This window comes from Thamnophis elegans, chromosome 16 (assembly GCF_009769535.1).
Source record: "Thamnophis elegans isolate rThaEle1 chromosome 16, rThaEle1.pri, whole genome shotgun sequence".
In the NCBI taxonomy this organism is placed as follows: Eukaryota; Metazoa; Chordata; class Lepidosauria; order Squamata; family Colubridae; genus Thamnophis; species Thamnophis elegans.
This window is the reverse complement of record NC_045556.1, coordinates 28,674,041-28,694,844: the sequence shown is the minus strand read 5'-3', so window position 1 is coordinate 28,694,844 and position 20,804 is coordinate 28,674,041. Positions and strand designations below refer to the sequence as shown.

General features: G+C 49.4%; 1 protein-coding gene across 3 annotated transcripts in view; it reads right to left on the bottom strand.

Annotated features, from left to right (window-relative positions):
- NR6A1 (nuclear receptor subfamily 6 group A member 1) overlaps positions 1-20,804 on the bottom strand; it is a 77,076-nt gene that overhangs the window by 41,578 nt on the left and 14,694 nt on the right. For all 3 annotated transcript variants that reach the window (XM_032233719.1, XM_032233720.1, XM_032233721.1), the window contains exons 2-3: positions 19,027-19,068; positions 15,940-15,996 (exon numbers count right to left, since the gene is read on the bottom strand). In XM_032233719.1, coding sequence (XP_032089610.1) covers positions 15,940-15,996; positions 19,027-19,068 — 99 coding nt within the window. The remainder of the gene's footprint in view (positions 1-15,939; positions 15,997-19,026; positions 19,069-20,804) is intronic.

Sequence of the window (20,804 nt, the reverse complement as noted above, 5' to 3'; positions counted from 1 at the left end):
CTCAGCAAATCGGCGCCTCGCCTGGCCCGCGCACCACGGGCCTTCCTTCTGTCCATCATCTGGGTCATATATAGTTCAATTCGAGTGGAGCAGACAGGACTGGGGAGAAGGCTGCGGAGCGCGCAACCCTCCCGCTGTCTGGCTGGCCTCCGGAGAGGGAAAAACCTCACAGCCGGGGGGGGGGGGGGATGGTATGTGTGTGTGTGGTTGTGTGTGTGTCTCAAGCCAGACCATTATCATTGCCGCCGCCACCACCATGGAGGTCTCCACCTTCCCTGGGGCAGAGGTTTCGCCAGCACGGATCTCTCTCCCGCACTTGACCCTTCCGTTCTGACCGGCACCACCTGCAACTTTGGAGGGACGCACGACCCAGGCTGCCCGAAAAGGGGAATGGCGGGCACTGCGAGGGGATCCTCAGCCACCCCCGGTTTCCCCCACCCAGGCACCCGAAAAGGCCAGGTAAGCATATTTTAGCCTCCCTTTCTCGGGTCCTTTGCTTTGAGCCGAAACGGAGCAGGGGGAGAGGAACGGATTGCCCTGCGCGTCTCCGGGCGCCACCCGGCCCTGTCAGCGCGTTTTCCTCTTCTGGGCTCCCACTTCTGCACGTGCTCCTTTGTTCTCCACAACAGAAGCTTTTTATATACTTCTCATAATATGAGCCAGCTGGAGGGAGGCACAAACGGAGGGGAAGGGTCGGAGGGGAAAACCCCCCAAACGCACCGCCCCGGAGCTCGTCTTTCTTAAGAGCTGGGCAGACGGGCAAAGGAGACGGGCAGCTCGGGAGAAGGAGGAGGAGGAGGAGAAGGAGAGACACCCGAGGCTGGGGCTGCTGATGAAGTTTAGCGCGGCGGAAAGAAAGAAAGAAAGAAAGAAAGAAAGAAACTGTACAAAAGGCTCCAGCTGGATGTAACTGAACACTTTCCTGAAAGGCAGTGCGAGACGGACGACCGAAGAGCCGGCTGCGGACAAAGGCTGAAACCAGACAACCCAACTTGTCCGTCGGGCTTCGACCAGACAGGTCAGCCAGCTGCTCTGCCGGGGGGGGGGGGGTTGTTGGGAGGGTGAGGCACTGGTGTTCACAGCCGTGGCAGCAGCAGCGAGGAGGGGGGGGCGCTTGGGACCTGCCAGCCATTTTCCCCCAGCAAGGGGAGGGGGAGACTTTTGTGCTGTCTAAAGGAATGTGCTACCCCTGGAAGGTGATTTTGGAAGCTGGGAGTGGGAGGAGGAGGAGGGGGGGGGAGAAGATTCAGGGGACGGGGACAGGAAGCTCCCACCCCCAAGTGGGCTCCCTCCCTCCCTCTCCCCATTCTCCCCCTGCCAGTCGTGTCTGCTTTTGTCTAGTTCCCTATAATCCGTGTGTGCATGGCAGCTTAGCTTTTTGGGATGGAGGAAAAAGGGCCCACCTGAAAGTAATAATAATAATAAAAATAAAAGGTGAGGTGCCCAGCTTCCTAAAAGCCAAATTCAGCAGCTCCCAAAAGGGAGAGAGAGGGAGGGAGGGAGGGGGAGAGAGGGAAAAAGGGAGAGAGAGAGAAAGAAAGAGAGGGGAGAAAGAGAGGAGGTGAGAGGGAAGGAGAACGACAGAGACAGAGAGGGAGAGAGGGAAGACAGAAAGAGAGGGAAAAAGAGTCAGGGAGGGAGAGAGGAGGGAGAGAGAAAAAAAGAGAGACAGAGAGGGAGGGAGAGGAGGAGAGAGAAAGGGAAAGAGAGAGGGGGGAGAGAGAGAGGAGAAAAAGAGAAAGAGGGAAAGAGAGACAGAGAGGGAGGGAGAGAGAAGGAGAGAGAGGAAAAGAGAGAGAAAGAGAAGAGAGAGAAAGAGGGGAAAAGAGACAGAGAGAGAGAGCAGAGAAAGAGAGAGGGAAAGAGGAAAAGAGAGAGAGACAGAGAGAGAGAAGAAAGAGAGAGGGAAAGAGACAGAGATGGAGAGAGGAGGGGGCTTCATTGCAGAAGCAGCCCCCAACGGACCCAAGGAGCTCATCCTGGTGTGGCACATTCTGGGCAGTGGAGAGCCTGTCACAGGTGACCCAATTTGAGACTTGGCTCACCGTGCGGCCGTGTTGATGCCCCCCCTCTTTGATGGGCCACCCGCTGACCCGCTTTCCCTCTGCCAATGCTGCTGCCTGCTGTGCCCCATTGTGGGCCCTTCAAACAGAGCCCCTAAAAGACTGCCGCCTTCTTTCACGGGGGACGCGAGGTGCAAAACCCGAGGGACGGGGAAAGGGGCTTTCTGTGTGGGAATCGGCAGGCCCGAGGCCCACACTTTGGCAGGGCAGCTGGGCACGATGAAGAGGAGTCGGCAAAGAGCAAAGTCCTCATGCTCGACTGCCACTGCCCACTACCCATTTGATACTAAGTTGGGAATCTACTCCTAGTCCCCCCCCCACCTTCTGCTTTTTACTTAAACCCAAATCTTTGCGCTTCGTTGGATGCCAAAATTTTCGGCAAATTTCCACTTCCAATGAAACGGCCATTCTTGCAATTTCAGTTCGGCCAAATCTGAACCAGAAAAAACACTCCCCCCCCCACATACACAATCCTGCCCTTCCCCCCTCGCTCAAAACATGAAAAATAATGTTCTTTCTTCCCCCACCAACCCCTTCCCACATAATCCATCGTCCCTGTTAAGACGGGGCTCGGTTGCAAAATTCAGGGAAACTGTACGAAAAAGCTAAATTTGGGGACGAAGATGGTCGGGGAAGAAGCCTGTGGCCAAGACCAAAGTCTTGGTCCCGAGGCTGGCTCCGGCTTGCAGTCCGGCCTCCAGGCTGAGCGGGAGGGGACGATGCATGCATGCAGCCGGCCGCCGGAGCAAGCCCCATTCATATCGCCAACTACCTGAATTTGAATACTTTCCAGACAGCCATCATTTCGCCTCGATCGCCATTCGGCCCACCGGACAATGGAGATTTGTTACTTCCCAGGCCCGCGGCATGGCACACAAAAGGGGGCAGGGAAGGCAGGAACGGGGGCTCGGCAGACAGGAAATTGCGGTCGTGGGGGGGGGGGAACTGTTCGTTCCTCCATGGATGACACACAGGGGCTGAAAGACAGGGCGATCGCCCACAGCTAAGGCGTTTGAGGGGTATACGGCCATCCCACTGTCCAGGAGAAGGACCATCGCCAACATCCACTGTCCTTCGGAGTGGGGTGCAGCATAGAGAGGGTTAAAGGAACTCAACGTCCAAGCTAGGGAACCGTCCCAGCTGCCCACCCTCTGCTCCGACGTTGCTCACGGTTGCTATGATGGGTGGGTGGGAGGGGAGAGAAATCTCCCAGCCGTGCAGCGGAAGCCAACTCTGGAAAAACCCGAGAGGACAATTTTCACGAGATCTCCTTGCACTGCAAGGAAACCCCCAACTCTGCTTTTTCGTTTGACGAGCTTGTCGATCAGAAAGATTGGCAGTTTGGCGGTTCGAATCCCCAGCGTCACATAATGGAGGGAGCTCCCGTGACTCGTCCCAGCTTCCGCCAACCTAGCAGCTGAAAAGCACATTGAAAAATGCAATAGAAAAATAGGAACCACCTTTAGTGGGAAGGGAACAGTGTTCCGTGCGCCTTTGGGCGTTGAGTCATGGTGGCCACATGACCACGGAGATGTCTTCGGACTGCGCTGGCTCTTCGGCTTTGAAACGGAGGTGAGCAGTGCCCCTAGAGTCGGGAACAACTAGCACAGATGTCACCATCATCATTTTCGTCTGTCCAACCAGCCAGTTCCCACCATGCACTCTCTGCACTCTGGACTTCAGGCCACTTTCCCTCCTCCCTCCCTCCTCAAATCGACATAGTAAGAAAGATTCCTTAAAATGTTGACTTGACTTGGATTCTCCTTCAAAGAAGATGACCTCTGGACAGTGGCCATCTCTTGAATCTCAATGTGGCTCTCATCTCTTTTGAAGAAAGTGGAGTCCAGGGATCGGTTGTTGCTTCAGGGACATTAGATGGGAGATGGAACCATTTGGAGACGTCCCTCTTTTCATAAAGACAGAAGTCCTGGAGAAGTTCCTCTGTCCTACAGACAGACGTCCTCAGAGGGAAGACTTACCCAGAAGACCTCCAAATTCATAGGTGTGATGAAGTGTAGCTTGGCTTTGGACTTTTCTAAGGAAGGCAATTGAGCAAATTCACTCCCCTCTTTCCCCAGCACCAAGAGAGGAGATGGCCTCTGGTTGGGACTCCCACATCAAGCCTCCAGCCAACTAAGCCCAGCATCATTAGTTGGGTCATCTTGAACTAAAAGTGAAGACATGATAGCAGTCTTCCAATATTTGAGGGGCTGCCCCAGAGAGGAGGGGCTCAAGCTATTCTCCAAAGCACCCGAAGGCCAGAGAAGGAATAATGGATGGAAACTGACCAAGGAGAGATTCAACCTCGAAATAAGGAGGAATTTTCTGACAGGGAGAACAAGCAACCCATGGAACAGAAGTTGCCTTCAGAGGTTGTGGGACTTCATCCCTGGAGGCTTCCAAGAAGAGACAGGACAGCCATCTGTCAGAAATGGTGTAGGGTCTCCATGCCCTGATCCAACGAAACAAGCTTTCAGCTGGACAGCTTCATAAATCCTTTCTGACGTGACACGCAACAGAGAAGATGAAGCTGTCCTTGAAGGAAATGTCTAACTATCCGAGGAGTGCCCTTCTGTGCCCCTGTCACTTCTAACCATCATCTTCTCCTTCATCTACCTTGTTGCCCCAAAAATAAGACCTCCCCAGATAATAAGCCCAATTAGGTTTTGGAGCACTTGCGCTAAAATAAGCCCTCCCCTGAAAATAAGCCCTCCCTAAAAATATTGCAATGCAGCAGCAGCCATGAGGTGACCATGCTCACCGCCTTCTGCACCTCAAAAATAATAAGAAACACACCCCCCCCCAAAAATAAGACCAAACACTTATTTCGGGGGTCAAAAGAAAATAAGACCCTGTCTTATTTTCGGGAAAACATGGTAGGAGGCCTCCTTTTGAATGGACTTTTGTACGGCGTCTCCTTAATCTGAGACGACAAACTGGATCCCAGCACCGAGGTGACAAGCCCGACATTAGCCCGAGAGAGCTACCAGGAGATCTGGGCTTCCATCGTTAGAGTCATCATTGTCAATGCCATCGCTGCCACCCTCAAGCAGAGCTTCTGCTAACATTTCCATTGTGCAGCCATTGGCTTCCCCCTTTCCGTTCAGTGAATATTAAGGTCAATTAGGCATCATGTAAAGCGCAAACCAGCAGATTGGGCGCCCCCCAATGCCCAGGACCGGGCCAAGCTTGTCTGTCACTCTGACCTAGATTCCGGGAAAGAACCCGTTTTACATGCTTTTACTGAACAATCAAACGCGGCCACGGCGCCATCTTTCGCCCCCCCCCCTCCCCCCGGCTCTCTCTCGGGCAAAATAATTGACATTTCTCGGAGCCGAAAGGACGCCTCTTCTGCACGACAGCTCTGCGGGCATGTAGGAAATGTTCTGGGTTTGAATCCAGACCCGCCATCCTCAAAACGAGAACTTTTGGGCCCTAGGATTCCCGTTCAGCTCAGTTCTCGGCCAAGCTGGCTGGCTGTGCCTTCTGGGTGGTGAGGTCCCTCAGGAAGGGAAGGGCAGGCGTCCTCCACCCAGCGGGAAAAACGAGCAAATGTTTGCTGTAGAGGGGGAGGGTGGGATGGAGGTCTCTTCCCTTGGTGGTGGATGATCACCCTTGCCAGAAAATTGGCAAAGCAAGAGCATCCAAACGGTTCTCACCCAGCCTTCGCAGAAGCCAGAAACAGACTCCCCGCAAAGAACCCCCCCCCTTTTATTTACACATTGGGAATTCACTGCCTTCACCAACAGAAAGTCCAGGCAAGAGTCCTGCGAGGAGTTTAACTGAAACAATAGTCCTTATCAGCTCGTTAGGATAAATGCAAGGCTGGGAGGCTGCAAATTAACTCAGTTCAAACAGAGAACTAGACAGACCTCAGTTCTCACACAAAACACAAGCAAAATCTTCAGAAATACGAACTGTTGTCTCCTACGACAACCACTCCCCTTTCCTCCTATGTATTCCCCAGCCAGGGAGGGACCATTCAGCATCCATGTGTGTTTTGCTTCCCAAATCCACTCCTTGTCCTCCGTTGTTCACCTCTCCTATCTGCTCTGCGCATAGGCACATCTGGAACTGACTCCAAAGGCAGTTACCTCTCCAGTGGCTGGGAAATGTCGTACGGCCCTGGCTCTATCTCTACCCAGGCTCCAGAACTGGCCCAAGTTCCTCCCCAACCTCCTCATCATCCCAAGTCCGCCGGCAGCTCCCCTCTGCAGCTGGAGGGCCACAACACAACCCCCAAATTTCAAATGCCAAGTTCTGGACAATATCCTGGCGTTTTTAAAAGCAGGGCTAACAAACTACCATTGAAAGGAATCTTAAGCTATGTTATGGAGACAGGGATAGTCAGATCTGGCTACTTCTAGTCTTTGTAAACTACCATAATCCCTACCTAAGTGCCCAACACAAGACTTCATGGGAGGCTGAGCTGCCACTCTCTACAACCAACCTCCCCTTCTTTCCAGGCCCAGCTAGGGACGCTCATGGCAGTGCAACCTTTGCTATATTCACAACTAGTTGATAATCCGGGTATTTATTCCCCCAACCCTCCTTCCCTGAACACCACCGCTATTTCTAATGTTGGATTTCCCCCCTTAACAGAGGGAGCCCCCCTGTGGAGTACAGCAGAAGGCGTTACAGCAGAATGGTCGAAGCCATTTTAAGGCACAACAGGATGTATCTTAACAGAACACACACAAACACACTTGAGGGGTGTCTTACTCGCACAGTATTTGGTTGAAATTGCTCAAGGCATTCCAGAGTTATGCTGAAACACACGCGCACAGATACACAGCCAATTATTTATATATATATATAGAGAGAGAGAGGTAGGTAGGTAGGTAGGTAGGTAGGTAGGTAGGTAGGTAGGTAGGTAGGTAGGTAGGTAGATAGATAGATAGATAGATAGATAGATAGATAGATAGATAGATAGATAGATAGATAGATAGATAGATAGATAGATAGATAGATTTATTTCAGATTTACGGTACTAAAAGCTGTGCTTTCTTGCAGAATGACTCCCAAGACGACTCTAAAGATGTTCAGTTGGATCGTGGCTGCTCAAAGAATAACTCGGAAGGAAGCCTCGGATTTGGGTTGGACCAGAATCTTGGCGGCACTGACTAGGGAAGGACAGGTTCCAAAAAGGCTACCAAAAAACCGGGGCACGTTGGAATATTTGCAAACCAAGGAAAAGTGGATTCTTTCCACCGCATTTTGCTGAATAAAACCAAGGAAACAGGAGATTGATTGCGAGGGACTACCCTCACTTTAATATTCTGGCTTCCCAACACATTTTTCTTCTGTTTTTGGGACTGAAGGAGACGTCCTCTCATGAAGAGAGCTTTTTCCCAAAGAGGATACAGTGCTGTGGCAACCATACCAAAGCTAGTCCTCTTGGTTAAAGTACGGGTGTTGAAAGACAGGCAGGAGATGGAGATCTGGCTTTACAGGACAGGATGTCCTACACGGCCTTCAAACAAGCAACCAAACCATCAAACGGGCCAAGCCTACAACACAACTGAAGTATGGGAAGCCAACCTGAGAAACGTAGTCCAGGCCATAGGTCACAAGTCTTTTGGAATATTCTCTGCGTTCACTCCCATTCGGATTTGAGGGCACGCTCTGACCTCCCTGAGATAGAAGCAGAAGTGTTACTAGCGGTTCGCCCAGCGTCACAAATGCGAGCCTGCCCCACAAGCATGTGAGCAGTGTCGCAAAACACAGCAGTTCGCTTGGGCACAGTCTACGCATGTGTGCAACGTCAAAAACTCAGCGATATAGGATGGGATTGCACCCAGGCCGGTCGCCACTACTAGTTCGCCCAAAACAGTCCGAACCGGTGAATACCACCTCTGAATAAGGTAAAGGTTCCCCTCGCACATCTGTGCTAGTCGTTCCCGCCTCTAGGGGGCGGGGATCATCCCCGTTTCAAAGCTGAAGAGCCAGCGCTGTCCGAAGATGTCTCCGTGATCATGTGGCTGGCATGACTCAATGCCGAAGGTGCACGGAAGGCTGTTCCCTTCCCACCAAAGGTGGCTCCTGTTTTTCTACTTGCATTTTTTACCTGCTTTCGAACTGCTTGTTGGCAGAAGCTGGGTGGGATGAGTCACGGGAGCTCACGCCGTTACGTGGCGCTAGGGATTCGAACCGCTGAACTGCCAACCTTTCTGACCCTTCTTCCTCTTCCTCGCTAGTGGTGGAGATGGGGGGTGGGTGGGGGGCAAACCCTTCACAGCCCATAATAGACAAATCTCCTTTGGACAGTGATATCCTTGAAATTCCCAAATTTTAAAAATACATGTGTACTCAGGACAGAAAGCTGAAGTACAGGTGGTCCTTGACTCTTAACAGTTTGGTTAGTGGCCGATTGAAGTTACAACAGCCCTTGAAAAAACTGACTTAGAAACCGTTTCTCACACTTAACAACCGCTGCAGCATCCATCCCCCCTCCCCAAGATCACGTCATTTGCATTCGGATGCTATTTATGACGGCGGCAGTGTCCCCTTCGCCGACCTTCCAATCAGCAAAGCCCATGGGGAAGCCTGACTCACTTAACGACCGTGTTGCTAACTTAACAACTGTTGCGGTTGACTTAACGACAATGGCAAGTCGTGTTTTTTTTTTAAAGAGCCGTATAAAATGGGGGCGAAACCCACTTAACCAATTGTTCACTTAGCAGCGTAGATTCTGGGATCCATTGTTGGTCGTAGGGCGAGGACTACCTGTATTTGAGGGCCACGCAGAAACTCAACAACCTAATTATGTCCGGGCTGCAAAGAGAGCGAGGAGAGTCACACAGGTAACAGTGCAAACTCCCTTCATTTTTTGCACCACCGCCATTAATTTAATGCATTTGATTGAGGCTCTTCCTGACTCCAAAGAAAGCCCCCATCCCATAGATCAGAGGGTGAGTTGCTAGGGTAGGAAGGGGAGAAAATAGGCCTGGGTCCTTCTTTTTTCTTTCTTTTCTAAACAACAATTACCACTGTAGTTGTGGGAGCTCCATCCCTGGAAGCTCTCAAGAAGAGTTGGACACTATCTGTCAGAAATGGTGTAGGGTCTCCTGTTTAAGCAGGGGGTAGGACTAGATGACCTACAAGGTCCCTTTGAATTATGCTGTCCTGTCCTGTCCTGTATTCCATCCCCTCTTCTGTTCCTTTTGTGATCTATTTTATTCTACTCTACTCTATTCTATTCCCTCTTCGGTGTTGTGTTCTCTTTTCTCTTCTCTCTCTCCTATTCTATTCCTGTAATCCATTCTATTCTGTAAACTGTTCTCCTTTTCTTTCTTTTTCTCCTTCCCTTCCCCCCTTCCTTTTTTAGTTTCTGATTTAAACAGGGGCTTACGGGCCTTCCTGAACATTTTTTGTAGGGCAATAACCACACAAATAAAATTTGGCCAACAGCGCATTAAGCACAGCTAGATAAAATCACTGCACCCCGGATTTGTACAACGAACGCATACCAAGATATCCAATAAACGAATGTCCAGAGGGAGCATTTAGAGGGCCCCGAAAACCCTTCTATATTGTGTCCTCTTTCAAATGCAAGCCCTTTGAAAGAAAACCTGAAAACTGAGAAATCACTAATAAGATTTGGGGGGAGGGAATCTCCTCGTAAGGAAAGCCTTTAAACGCAACAAAAGAGATATTATCAGCAGTGGATGTTTTTATTGGTTCTGTCTTGGGACCGTTTCAGAGTGAAGAGTGTAAGAATTCTATACGTATAAAAATGGCTGTGTGTATGTTATGTATATTCCAGCATAACTCTGGAATGCCTCGAGCAACTTCAACCAAACTTGGTACACAGATGACTTACTTACTCTCTGGAGACAAATACTGCGGGGGTAAGACACCCCTCTCGTGCCTGTCTGTGTCTGTGTCTCTGTGCGTGTGTGTTCCAGCATAACTCTGGAACGCATGGGCCGCTGAAATGAAAAGAAATGAATTATATCTATAGTGTCAAATCACAGTACTTTTGACAGTGATAGTGTGCATCATTATCTGATCGACAAGCTCAGCGCCTTAGCCGCTGAGCCGCCGAGTCCAGTTGCAAAGCTACGGCAGCGATCGGCTTTCCGGAGAGACAGAACGGCAAGGCTACAATCTCCCAAGCTGGCACGGTGGCAAACCAAGGAACGGTTCAATGCTCACATACAACTGGCCGAGATGACCAACGAGACGGCCACGTCCGGCTTACCGCAAGCCAGGAGTGACACAAGCGGAGGACGCCCAGGCTGAGTGAAAGAAGACAGTTTGTGTGGCTTACGATAGCTTCAGCGAACATTCAACGCTGTCGGTGAGTTTGGTTCTTCCGGAGAAACCACCGATCGTTGACTGTACCTTGAGGTTTATCACGGTCCTCGGGGAAAAAACCACTCCGGGCAATGCCATCCACCGGCCGGCCAGTGACACGTTGCAGGAGAACTCAGAAAAAAAACTTATAATGATGTCTGTGGAGATTCTCAGCCATCCAGGTCGAGGTTATTTTTTTCAAGAAGCCACTGGACTTTCTGGTTTTTCTTCGAAGACGTTTCACTCCTCATCCAAGAAGCTTCTTCGGCTCCGACTTGGAGGTTTCCTTGCAGACGTTTCAATGCCCAACTAAGTAACGTCATCAGTGTTAGAGGGAGTGGACTGGGATGAGGAGGAGGAGGAGGAGGAGGGGGATGATGATGATGAGGACGACTGTGGCATCCTTGGTAGCCTCTGAGCTTGTTTTCTTGCAGATGTTTCATGACCCAATTAGGTAACATCATCAGTGCTAGTACTGTAGGAGACTAGTAGATTAGCACTGATGTTGCCTAGTTAAGGTAATGAAACTTCTGCAAGAAAACTCAGATAGCACCACTGATGATGTTACCTAGTTGGTTCACAAGACAAGCCACCTCAGAGAGCCCAGAGGACCCCACAGTCGTCGTCCTCGTCCTCCTTGTCCTCCTCCTCCCAATCCACTCCCTCTAACACTGATGAGGTTACTTAGTGGGGTCATGAAACTGGAGAATGACTGGAGAATGGAAAGATTTATGTTCCTTGCACACAGGAATACATATATATATATATATATATATATATATATATATATATACACATATACATACATACATACATACATACATACATATATATATATATACATATACATACATATAGCAATAGCAATAGCAGTAGACTTATATACCGCTTCATAGGCCTTTCAGGCCTCTCTAAGCGGTTTACAGAGAGTCAGCATATTGCCCCCAACAATCTGGGTCCTCATTTTACCCACCTCGGAAGGATGGAAGGCTGAGTCAACCCTGAGCCAGTGAGATTTGAACCGCTGAACTGCTGATCTAGCAGTAGCCTGCAGTGCTGCATTTAACCACTGCGCCACCTTGGCTCTGTATATACATATACATATACATATACATATACATATACATATACATATACATATACATATACATATACATATATATATATATATATATATATATTGCTATATATATAGGAACAGAGATACTGTATGTAGGGATATAAACCCTCCCGTTCCCCACCACCATCCAGTCAGAGCTGAAGAAGCTTCTTGGATGAGAAGCGAAACGTCTTTCAATAAAAACCAAGAAACTCCAGTTGCCTCTTGGAAGGAGAAAAAAAAAGCGCCAGAATCGTCCTGGGAGGAGCCCTCACTCAACATAATGGCTGCACTCAACATTCATTGCTGTCGGTGGGTTTCGGGTTTGGTCAGCCCTCTGGCTAATGAATGCAAACTGCGGATCAAACAGCACCAAGACGGAGGGCGGACACACCACTGGGACCCAGGGCCTTAGTAAGGCCACACCTAGAGTACTGCATCTGTGGTGTAGGGTTTCCTGCCTAAGCAGGGGGTTGGACTAGAAGACCTCCAAGGTCCCTTCCAACTCTGTTTTTAGAATAGAATAGCAATAGCCAGTCATGTGCGGAGGCAGCCAAAAAAGCCAACGCAATCCTAAGCTGCATTAAGAGAGGGATGCAATCAAGATCAAGAGAGGTACTAATACCCCTCTATAAAGCCTTAGTAGGGCCACATCTAGAGTACAGCATCCAGTTTTGGTCACCACACTATAAAAGAGAGCTTGAAACTCTAGAAAGAGGGCAGAGAAGAGCGATCAAGATGATGACGGGACTGGAGGCTCAAACCTACGATGAACGGTTGCAGGAACTGGGCATGGCTAGTCTAGGGAAGAGAAAAACCAGGAGAGACATGATAGCAGTCTTCCAATATTTGAGGGGCTACCACAGAGAGGAGGGGGTCAAGCTATCGTCCAAAGCACCCAAAGGCCAGAGAAGGAATAATGGATGGAAACTGACCAAGGAGAGATTCAACCTGGAAATAAGGAGGAATTTTCTGACAATGAGAACAATCAACCATGGAACAGAAGTTGCCTTCAGAAGTTGTGGGAGCTTCATCCCTGAAGGCTTTCAAGAAGAGACTGGACTGCCCTCTGTCAAAATGGTGTAGGATCTCCTGCTTGGTCAGGGGGTTGGACTAGATGACCTACAAGGTCCCTTCCAACTCTGGCATTCTATATTCAAAGGAAGAGAAGTTGCCTTCGGAAGTTGTGGGAGCTTCATCACTGGAGGCTTTCAAGAGACTGGAGTGCCATCTTTCAGAAATGGTGTAGGGTCTCCTGCTTGGGTGGGTGGGGGGTTGGACTAGATGACCCAGAAGGTCCCTTCCAACTCTGTTAATCTCCTCCATAAGGTCCCTGACCTTGACAAATGCAAACGCCCAGACAAACACACACACAGCATGGATGATCCTCGACTTATGAGCACCATTATGACCTAATGTTTCGGTTCTTATGCGAGAGGTTTGATAAGGGAGTTTTGCCCCGCTTTACGACCTCTCTGGCCACGTTGTTATGTGAATGGCAGCCATTGTCAGATTGGCATTACATAGTTATGTTAAACCCGGCTTCCCCATTGGCTTCGCTCGTCGGAAGGATGCAAAAGGTGACTTACGACCAGTCTTAAGTCAAGGATTAGAGTAGAGGCAGTAGGCAGAGACATTCCTCGACTTATGACCACAGTTGAGCTCAACATTTCTCTTAAGTGAGGCATTGGTTAAAGGAGTTCTGCCCTGTTTTACGGCCTTTGTCACCATGGTTGTTAAGCGAATCACTGCAGGTGTTAAAATTAGTCACCAGGTTGTTAAGTGAACCTAGTTTTCGTCGTTGACTTTGCTTGTTGGAAGGTCGCAAAAGGGGACCATGTGACCCAGGGGCCACGGAGACCGGCATAAATCAGTCCCTTGCCAAGCGTCTGAATTTCGATCATATGACCATGGGGATACTGCAACAGGTAGTAAGTGTGAAAAGGCAACTTCTCTTCCATGCATGGATTGTTCTCCCTGTCAGAAAATTCCTCATTTCTAGGTTGAATCTCTCCTCGGTCAGTTTCCATCCATTGTTCCTTGTCTGGCCTTTGGGTGCTTTGGGAAACGGCTTGACCCCCTCCTCTCTGGGGCAGCCCCTCAAATATTGGAAGACTCCTATCCTGTCACCTCTGGCCCTTCTCTTCCCTAAACCAGCCATGCCCAGTTCCTGCAACCGTTCTCCGTATGTTTTAGTCTCCAGTCCCCTCATCATCCTGGTTCCTCTTCTCTGCCCTCTTTCTAGAGTCTCAATGTCCTTTACAAATTAACAGAGTTGGAAGGGGCCTTGTAGATCATCTAATCCAACCCCCCACCCAAGCAGAAGACCCTACACCCACAACTTCAGTTCCATGGGTTGATTGCTCTCCCTGTCAGAAAATTCCTCCTTATTTCCAGGTTGAATCTCTCCTTGGTCAGTTTCCATCCATTATTCCTTGTCTGCCTTCGAGTGCTTTGGAAAGTAGCTTGACCCCGATCTGTGGCAGCCCGTCAAATATTGGAAGACTCCTATCCTGTCTCCCCTGGTCCTTCTCTTCCCCAGACTAGCCAGGCCCAGTTCCTGCAACCATTCATCCTATGTTTTAGCCTCCAGTCCCCTCATCAACTTGGTTACTCTTCTCTGTACTCTTTCTAGATTAGTCTCTCCACATCTTTTTATAGTGTGGGGCCAAAATCTCTCCTTGATCAGTTTCCATTCATTATTCCTTGTCTGGCCTTCAGGTGCTTTGGAATATAGCTTGACCCCTTCCTCTCTGTGGCAACCCCTCAAATATTGGAAGACTGCTATCATGTCTCCCTTGGTCTTTCTCTTCCCTAGACTAGCCATGCCCAGTTCCTGCAACTGTTCTTCATGTATTTTAGCCTCCGAATCATCTTTGTTTAAACTCCAGGCCCCTAATCATCTCATCTTTACTGAGAGTCATTAGCAAAATATATCCTTCCTGATAATTCTCCACTATTTGTAAGGGGACAATTTGCCACTGACTCCTCTCAAAATAACATCAGTTTGGGAGTAATGCACAATGGCTGCTAAGTCCACCCCACTCTCTTCCTCTTCCTCACACAGGCTTCAAAAAGCTCATAAAAGAGCCCAAGAAAACCATCTCATCTCTGCAGAGGATAGCCCAGAGGTCCATCCCTCCTACTTGAGTTTTTTATTTATTTTTATTTGTTTGTTTGTTTGTCAAACATGTACAAGGTAACAGGTATAACTATGAACATGAACAGAGGGAGTAGATACGAATTAATGGGGACAGTAGGACAGGGAGGATTGTTCTCCCTGTCAGGAAATTCCTCCTTCTTTCCAGGTTGAATCTCTCCTTGTTCAGTTTCCTTCCATTATTCCTTGTCTGGCCTTCGGGTGCTTTGGACAATAGCCTGACCCCCTCCTGTCTGTGGCAGCTCCTCAAATATTGGAAGGCGGCTCTCCTGTCTCCCCTGGTCCTTCTCTTCCCTAGCCCAGTTCCTGCAACTGTTCCTCATGTGTTTGAGCTTCCCTAATCATCCTGGTTGCTCTTCTCTGCACTTTTTCTAGAGTCTCAACCTCTTTTTTATAGTGTGGTGACCAAAACTGGGTGCAGTACTCTAGGCGTGGCCTGACTAAGGCTTTATGGAGCCTTAAGACTTTATAGATAGTTAAGGATGGAGAAACACTGAGAAGGTAATTTTGGTCTGCACCAACATCTTCAGGAAGGTGCAAACCTCAGCTCACTCTTGCTAACATCTGGAGGGGAAGCAAGGAGTGACATTTGAAAGCCCGCTCCCCCTAACTTCTAGGGGATTGGGGGGTAACCCATAATGAGGTCATCCTCTGCCAATCAAGGGAGATCTTGAAGGAAACCCTAAACCTTGATTTGACTCTTAGGGAAGAAGCAACCGAAATCAGTAGGCTCTGGATACCGCCCTCTAGTGGAGAACCATGATTGGGCCATGGCCAGGTAAAAAAGGGGGCCGCTATTTGTAGACAGGTTTTTGGGGTGCAAAGGACCTTTGTTTAAGTCCCAGCGGGGAGGACGGGCCTCGCTTCCATCGCACAACAATAAAGACAGTCCCCGACTTACAGCGCTTTGTTTAGTGACCATTCCAAGCTACAACGATACTGAAAAATGTGGCTCACGATCATTTTTCACACTTACGACCGTCGCAGCATTTCCCCCCCCCCATGGTCGAACGATCGAAAGTCAGACGCTTGGCAACTGCTTCATGTTTATGCGGGTGTCCACCTTTTGCGGTTGTTAAGTGAAGCCAAGGTCCACTTAACAACCGTGTTTCTAACTTATCAACTGCAGGGACTCGCTTAACAACGGGAAGCAAAGAAAGATGTACAACGGGGACAAAAGTCAGGAGCAAATGGACTCACTGAGCAACAGTATAAGTTGAGGATTATCTGCAGATGGGTATGGGGGGGGGGGCAGGGGACCGAGAAGAAACCTCCTCCAGCCAAAAAAAACCATTTTAGAGAGAGAAAGTTGGACTTACTGCCAGTGTTCAAGAGAAGCACGGTAGGAGGGGTGTCCATCTGCTCAACATCTGCAGCTGGGAAGAGAGAAAAGGAAGAAAAAAGAGTTGAGAGATGCGTTTGCAGGAATGGGGGGGAAATTAAAATATTTTGTTGAAGCACCTTGAGATGTTTGTGAGATGCATACGTGCCGACGTGATTCAAAAACCGGTCGGGACTGGCTAAATGGAGCTGCCAGAAACTGCCCCATCATCCTAGACCACAGAATGGCCGCCGAGGATCCTGAAGCGGCGCTACAAACCGGGCAGGCTCAGCCTGCAAAGTTGACGCCAACTTTACACTGGCACAAGGCCGGTCCAGTTGCCAACTTTACACCAGCACAAGTCCAGTCCAGTTGCCAAATTTACACCAGCACATGTCCGGTCCAGTTGCTCCCGAGCACTTGGGTGGGAGGAGGCAGACCAGGCATGAAACTACGAAAATGGAAGACAACGATGAGGGGCGGAGGGAAGAATGGCTTGCCCTGGAAGGGGGGGTGGGGGAAGGAAAAGAGAAGCTGGAAAGGATATCCCAATCAAAATCTGCTTGACCCGAGGACCAGCTGTTGCTGGCCGGAGCTCCTTGACCTGTGCCCTCTCCTCCGGCCACGATGTGAAGAGGATGGCCAATTGTTGACTAGCAGGCATTGTCTCGGCTTTTGAAAGGAATAAATAATTTAGCACGCTGTGGGCTGATGACCTTTTGGGGGGAGGGGGGGAGTCGGGGGTGGCTCTTTGGGGCTGCAATCAAGCCCTGGGGTAGCTTTAAAGGTTCGCTCCCCCCCCCACCTTTTATAGCCTAATTGGGTGCCATAACATAAATCAATTATTTCTCCTGTTTTAAGGGACAATGGGTGCCATTCTTCTCCGGGCTCCTGCTTCCTTCGGAGACTTCTGGCTCGGTTCTTTTGAGTTTTACAGCTGTACGTCAACCCAAGGAGAGGAGAAGAAAGGTTTGGCCACCACTGCAGGGTTGGGGGGCGACGGGGACACACCGCAGGGGAGGGAGGGGGGAAGGTTGCCACAGTCTGACCTTCTCCTGACCTGTGGCTGGCCTTGCCCCTGTTTATCCTCACCAAAAGGGGGTTGTGGGAGGGAGGGGGAAGAGAGGGTCCTTCCCCCCCCCCCCGCACACCCGCCTCAGAAATGAACTTCGCCTGAACCTGCAAGAGAGGAGTTGACTTTGAAGACCCCCAGGTGAGACCATGACTTGGCCAACTTCTCAACTCATGGAGAAGATCACAAAAAGACACTGGAGGACACCTTTCTTCCCTGGGTTGGTAATTCACTTACTTACCCTAAAGGTAAAGGTTCCCCTCACACATACGTGCTAGTCATTCCCGACTCTAGGGGGCGGTGCTGATCTCCCTTTCAAAGCCAAAGAGCCAGCGCTGTCTGAAGACGTCTCCGTGGTCATGTGGACAACCTGACTCAATGCTGAAGGCGCACGGGACGGTGTTCCCTTCCCACCAAAGGTGGTTCCTATTTTTCTACTTGCATTTCGAACTGCTAGGATGGCAGAAGCTGGGATGAGTCACAGGAGCTCACTCCATTACGCGGCACTAGGGATTCGAACCGCCAAACTGCCGGCCTTTCCGATCGACAAGCTCCGTGTCTTAGCCACTGAGCCACCTACGGCCCTGGTTAGACCTTGCCTGGATCTAACCTGGGGTGCTATGGCCACTCGTGACCCGTCAAAACCGCGGAGGACAAAATCGCACTCGACGAAAGCGCGCATTTGACGTCATCACAGCGCGATGAAAAAAATTAAAAATTGAAATAAAATTAAAATTAAAGCAAGCCGATTCACATAAAGGTAAGGGTTAGGTTTAGGGTTAGGTTAAGGGTTAGCTTTAGAGCGTTAGGGTTCCGTTTAGCGTTAGGTTAAGGGTTAGCGTTAGGTTTAGCGTTAGGTTAAGGGTTACGTTTAGGGTTAGGTTTAGGGTTAGGTTTGGGGGGTAGGGTAAGGTTTTCGCTTTATTTTTACATTTTTCGATCACAGCGCGATGTTTTCGTCGCGCTGTGATGACGTCAAATGCGCGCTTTCATCGAGCACGATTTTGTCCTCCGTGGTTTTGTGGTGGAACCATGGCCACTTCTACTTGGGAGACACACAAAGCCACAACAGAGATGTGATTGGGCACAACAAACCAGGGTGATGACAACTAAGCCTAGAATTGAAGTTTAAACAGATCCTGGGCTTGCTGAAGACCAGCACTAAGCAGAGATGGACAAATCTGTCCAATGGAAGGATGGGCTTTCCCTCGTCTCCCGACACTCATCCTGAAATGCAGGTTGACCTCGACCTATGACCCCAAAGGGGCTCCAAAAATTTCTGTTGCTAAGCAAGATAGAGGTGAAGAGATTCTTGCCCCACTTAATGGCCTCGTTAAGGAAATCACTGCAAAGGTTAGTAACACTTTGGTTCAGGGAAGGTAGCTTCCCAACTGCTTGTCAATGACTGACAATTACTTTCTCTACTGGTTTGCAAATGTTTTGAAAACATGCCTAAATAACTTGTTTCCCAGAAAATAAGAACTCCCTGGATAATAGGCCTCATCAGGCTTTTGAGTGCCCTCCCCTGAAAATAAGGCCTACCCGAAAATATTGCAACACAGCAGCAGCCATGAGGTGACCACGCTCAGCGCCGCCTGAGTCTCAAAAATAGTAAGACCTCCCCCAAAATAAGCCCAACCGCTTTTTTCGGGGGTCAAAACAAAATAAGACCCTGTCTTATTTTTGGGGAAACACAGGAGGACAGCTTAGAGCCAGGGCGGGGGGGGGGGCACCCGTAATTTCCCCAACCAGTTCGTGCGAACCGGCCTGAACTGGCTGAATCCCACCTCTGTACAATTTCCAGCATCCCTAGCTGGAAGTATCTGGGAGACACCATCCTGAAGTAGCATCAGGGCGTCAGAGAAGATGCGGGACTGTCCGTTTTGAAGAATGATGTTTGTCCTTTATGGAGCAAAGAGGAATAAACAGACGGGCAAAGGCAGGGAGGGGGTCTCACTTTGTTAAAATTCATGGGGAGGGGGCAAGTTGGGAAGAAAGCATCTTTACACCTACCGAAGGGCGGGTCATGTTCGGCTGAAGGCTCTTGAGCGAACCCTGAAAGAGAAAAGAAATTTCATATAAATTTTATTCATTTTCTAGGGTTGAGATTTGTTAGCGCTTAATAAACATCGAGTTGTCTGGCTAGTTTTCCCCCAATCACTGGTAAAAATAAGTTCCACGTTTGATAATATTCTGTGTCTTCTTTCGGTTTTCAATGTGAGTCTATCCATTTCTACCCAATCTGGTACCTTCCTAATTATCTCGTCTTGCGGTGTTCCTTCATGTTTCCAATATTGTGCGATTATAATCTTTGCTGCTGTTACAACCCGTAATATTAAATATGTACTTTGCTTATCAAGTTTTTCTGGTATTATGCCTAATAAAAACAATTCAGGTTTAAAAATCTGCATGTTTTCCTATACTGGGACGCAGTGGCTCAGTGGCTAAGACGCTAAGCTTGTCGATCAGAAAGGTTGGCAGTTCGGCGGTTCGAATCCCTACCGCCGCCTAACAGAGTGAGCTCCTGTGACTTGTCCCAGCTTCTGCCAACCTAGCAGTTCAAAAGCAGGTAAAAAATGCAAGTAGAAAAATAGGAGCCACCTTTGGTGGGAAGGGAACAGCGTTCCAAAGTTGGCCACAAAACCTGGATGGAAGCCTATGGTTGACTTTGGGCAGTTCTGGAAATCCACCCACCCACCCACCCAGAACAGGTACTCTTGCAAGCTGTGATCCAGACAAACAAGCAAGCAGAAAATTGAGAAGACTCCCAACTCCCGGGATGGTTCTTGAGAGCTTGAGGTCTAAGAAGTCCCACCTGCCCCTCCATACTGGCTGAAGATGCTGGGGAACCAATGCCAGGAAAGTCCCATTGGCCACATTTTGAGGAGTGGGCATGAAATCAATCCAGGACCCCAATCCAGATGCAGTTCAGTCAGGGAGTAACCCTAGGATTGGCCAACTCTTCAGAGAACCCAGGACACTCTCGGACAGAGGTCAGAACCTAGTGTCTGGAGTGGAGCCGCATGTGGAGCTCTGGAGCCGCATGTGGCTCTTTCACCCCTCTGCTGAGGCTCCCTGTCGCTCAAAATATGCATCACAACCGCCAAGGTGCAATACTCGCCCAGCATGTGATTTATTGAGCTTTTCGGCCCCCAGTAGGCCAACCATGGATAAATCCAAGAAAAGACGTTTCAGAAGAAAACAGAACTTTTAATTACATACACTACATATGCTGGTTTTGTAGCCACTCAGGAAATAGTCAGGTTTTGTGGCTCGCGGTGTTTAAGGTTGCCGACCCCTGCTCTTGGAGGTACCACAGGCATGGAAGACCTTCTTCCCTATTAACCCATGACCAACCTTTGGCAAAGACGTAAAGGGGGGTGGGGTCCTGAACCCTGGGCCAACCATCCAAAATTAGATCAAAGTGGTCTTCCTTTGGGTAGCAGCCCACCAATCACCGGAGGGAGGTTGAAATGGACTTCAAAGATTGCTACGGGTACTACGCTAGATTTGAAAATCTGCCAATATATATTAAGATGAACTTAATCCATGAAACGACCATGGGGAAGGACGCAAAGCTCAATCAATAGTAATGCTTTCAGTCCTCGAGATATGGCAAGCTTTGTTCAGTGACGGCTCAAAGTGAGGACAGATAGAGACTTAGGATAGGTCCTTGATGCTTGGTAAGACTTTCTGATGAGTAGCTTAAGGTAAAGAAGGAAAAAAATGGGTTGGGGGCCATATCAGGGCTGCCGAACTTTGGCCACTTTAAAGACCTGTGGACTTCAACG